The sequence below is a fragment of the Buceros rhinoceros genome, unplaced genomic scaffold, assembly GCF_000710305.1.
Source record: "Buceros rhinoceros silvestris isolate BGI_N320 unplaced genomic scaffold, ASM71030v1 scaffold13007, whole genome shotgun sequence".
NCBI lineage: Eukaryota > Metazoa > Chordata > Aves > Bucerotiformes > Bucerotidae > Buceros > Buceros rhinoceros.
In genome coordinates this window covers 35,374-39,159 of record NW_010421630.1, presented here as the reverse complement: position 1 = coordinate 39,159, position 3,786 = coordinate 35,374, and the positions used below count along the sequence as shown (strand labels likewise).

Below are 3,786 nucleotides of genomic sequence, written 5' to 3'. Positions count from 1 at the left end.
CCGGCAGGTGTGGGGGGGGCCGGCGGCAAAATCGCCCCGGAGAGAGCTGCTCACCGGCAAAACGTGCGTCCGTGTGGGTGCCTGGTGGCTGCAGTATGCAGGACATAGGGGTGGCCCTAGGGACACCCCCCCCCCATCTTCTTGCGTGGGAAGTGGCCCTTTGCAGCTTCCACCTACCCCGGGCTAGCCAAGCCCAGCTAGCCTGAGCCAAACTGACCGCTGGCATACGTGGGCATCCCAGTGCAGCCCCCAGCAGGATGTGGAGCTGTGTGTGATTATATACCTCAGACGTTCCTCACACCAGTAAAATACTTGTGCCCTTCTGTTTCAGTTGTGTAAACCATGTTGCTCTTTGTGATGCATCTTACGACACAAAGTATGGAACTTGGTCCTAACTTCTTGAGGATACAGTAACTGATCTTATGTTATTGCTTTGATCCAGGTAGAGATCTTACACCCCAAAGAAGATGTCAAGACGCAGGTAAGCTGTGAGCAGCGTAATACTCCAAGCTTATCCATATTCATCTAACAACTGCTACTCTCCTAATGTCCAATGTAATTTTGCTCTTTGCAGTAGCCGTTTGCAAGCCAAGCAACAGCAACCACTTTTGTGTCAAGAAGAGTCTCCACAAGAACTGCAGGCAGCAGAACATCTCCAGACCAGAAAAAGGAGAACAGCAGAGGTGACCAGTCTGGGCAACTTTAATAGCTTAATAATATTGAATGTTCTCCATTGCATTTGAATGGGAGAATCACTGCTTTGCTAAGTTAGAAAGTAGGGCAGGAGCAGCAACAGTTTGCTTTAGCTTTAGAGGTGTGTGTGCTGGTCATTGTCAGTGTAATTGATATGTGTCTGTCTACTCAGCAGGAGATTAAGAAAAGAGAAGATGGGAAAATAGCGAAGAAACATCAATATGAAATTAAGGTAATTCAGTCCAGAATACTGGCTCAAACTAGGTGAGGGAGACCATCTAGTTTGTGTCGGTGGGTGTGAAGTCGTGCATGCCATGCTAGGAAGTACTGAATAGGGGAAGTTTCTACCTTCAGATATTAAAAACTATGGAGTTCAGCACCTTAGCATCTTTTAATATGTTTTTGCCTTTTTATGCATGGCTGCTTTGCAGATAAAGGGTCCTTCAATGTGGAAACCACTGCAGAGTAAAGTTAGGTGTAAAAATGAGAATAAACCCAGGTATTTCAGAATAATTCCAAATGCAGAGCAGGTAAGGCCCAGAGGCAAGTCTAGACAAGATCATTGCACTTGTTTTCTTCTGATTATTTAAATCAGTGTAGGAATCTGTTTTAACTAACACAGGCCACTCCTAAACCAAGTGAGGGGCTTTACAGTTGTTTATTTTCAAGTGGATTAGTAAGAATAATGTAACTCTCATGCAAACAATCTTGTCTGCAGTTATTCTGTTTGTAAAGCAAATGAGACTAACAGCTATGGTGAAGCAAAATTATTCTAATGGTGAAGTTTCCTTTGCAAACTTTGTGTAGGGGAAAAATGCTGTGGAAGTACGCCAGCTGTACTGGGGTGAAAATCCATGTCACGACTTACCTTTGCCGAAAAGGGAAAATCCTGCTCCCCTGTCTTTCCTCCCTTGATAGCTGGCCAGCACTCCACCCCCTTGCAGTGAAGCAGTATGCAGGTTCAGCTTGGTAATTTGGGACTACCAAGTAAGTTAATGTTCTGCCAGGTTAGTGAGTTGCATCAACCCAGGGGAGGGTCTGACAAGCGTCAAAGCTGACAAAAGAAGGAAGGAATGGGACTTGGGCGGTGAGGATCACAGGAGAGAAGAAGGAGCAGGATCTCCCTTTTCTCATCGCTGTGTGCTGTTAAGATCAATTCTGCTGGAGTATGTAACTTCACTCTTAGGGTACTTTAGTCTGGCTATAAAGAGGTTTAGATATATTCTGGAAATCATATGTAGTTTATCTTGCAAAACAGCTGTATAGGAAAAGTTTCTGTGTTTAGGGGCAGGTGCTGCCATTCTTTGTGAATGAACTCCACAGAGCATAATTAAAGTTCTGTGTCACCATTTTGAAGGCTGTCATCATTACAGCACTGCATATTCTCCACGCATTTGATACCCCCTTACTTGTACTGGTTATGTACAACCAAGTAAGTATTAGTGAGACAATTTACAAAGTTAAGTGATCTAGAATTCCATCTCCGAAGCTTTCTGCATTAATAACTTTGTACTCTTCTTTTGAGTCATTACATCCCATATTTGGTATTGGCAAGCCGAGAAATAGTTTACAGCTGCTGCTTGCTCAGTGGGTATCTAACTCTGGAGCTGAGGTGGGTGGCTCCTCTCTGGAGTGCTTAGTTGGAAGATAACAAATTGCTGAATTTTCACTGGGACAGTAGAACCTCCACCCTCTCTTTTCTCTCCGAGTAGATAAGTAGGTAGGACCAGCAACATAATGTCCTGTGCTTTAGTAGCAGTGAGTACCTTTGCCTTTACGTACTGTAACTGAGCAACTCCAGCGACAGATGGGTTACTTGTGGGTTCATAAATTAAAGACAGTTGCCTTCCTCAAAGCTGAGTTTCCCAAATGTATCAAATTTGCTCATACGTATTCTGTCTTGACTACAAAAGGCTTTGTTGGCATTTACTCTCTCTGTCTTTCTTGGTTTCAGTACTTGAATCGATGCTGAGGTCCAAAAAGACTAACATACATTAAATGTGGTGTTGTTACTGTGATCTACTTCTCGCCTTTCTTGCTCTCATAGTAAAATCAGCATTTAAAAGATACCTTGTTTATGTTGCAGAGTTGTTGGCCGCCCACGATAACAGGAGGCGTCTCGCCTTGCATAATTATAGAAACACCTCACAAAGAATCAGGAACTACTGACTTCTCAAGATTCAAAAAGTACAGGTTCAGAAACCTCTTCATAAATCCATCACCTTTGCCAGAACTCAAGTAAGTTTACCAGATGCAGCAGTTGTTGATGTTCTATCAAATATGCTGAACTACTGTAGTAAAATCTGTGGTATTGTGTTTGTATCATAGTGGGCAGTAGTCAGCCCACACCTCTGCTTGTCTTCTCATCCCACAAACAATTAAATCTGGTGGGTTTTTCCGCCAGTCTTACAAACGCAGCAGGCAGGCAATTTTTGCCTTTCAGAGCTGTCCTTTTATAGCTTCACGCTGCAGACTGGAGTGGTTGAGAGGCAAATAATGGTGAAACAAAGGTTCTTTCAGTGCTAATAGAACTGAGTGACCAAAAAAGACTAATCAAAGTTTTCTTGAAAATGTGCGAATAAACTTGTGGCAGTGTAGCTGCACAGGTGCTACTGCAGTGCAGTATGCTTGGTGCAGTCACAGTTCAGGACAGCTCCCCTTCTGCAGAGGGATAGGTTAGCTGACTAAATCTGATTTTTTTTCCATTTCTGAATATCTTGGCCATTTAGGTGTGTTACGTGGGTACCCTGGTTGCTGTTTGTATCATCCTGCTGTTTAATGACAGACTTGTTAAATTTACTGCAGTGCGTTAGGGAAAACGTCTGCTGAGGTCAATGAGAAGAGAGGCAGAACATGGAGCATTACTTTAAGAGACCCTTTCTAGATACCATTTAAAATTTCTTCTGGTCAAAACTTGATCAGAACTAGGAGATACTGCATGGTCATGTTTTGCCTTGACTTTTAATTTATGATGGCAGCAGAATGGAACTGATCTGGGGTGGGATTTGTAGGTGATAGCAGTGATCAAGTCTGTTTAATTTCTCTCTGCTTCTACTTGGGGAAAAGTAAATAGATAACTCAAAATTTCAGTAG

General features: G+C 43.1%; 1 protein-coding gene across 1 annotated transcript in view; it reads left to right on the top strand.

The window, feature by feature from the left end:
• The first annotated feature begins 467 nt into the window (after window positions 1-467).
• CCNE2 (cyclin E2) overlaps window positions 468-3,786 on the top strand; it is an 11,392-nt gene continuing 8,073 nt past the window's right edge. The window contains exons 1-4 of the mRNA XM_010139751.1: window positions 468-481; window positions 575-683; window positions 869-925; window positions 2,780-2,931. Coding sequence (XP_010138053.1) covers window positions 468-481; window positions 575-683; window positions 869-925; window positions 2,780-2,931 — 332 coding nt within the window. The remainder of the gene's footprint in view (window positions 482-574; window positions 684-868; window positions 926-2,779; window positions 2,932-3,786) is intronic.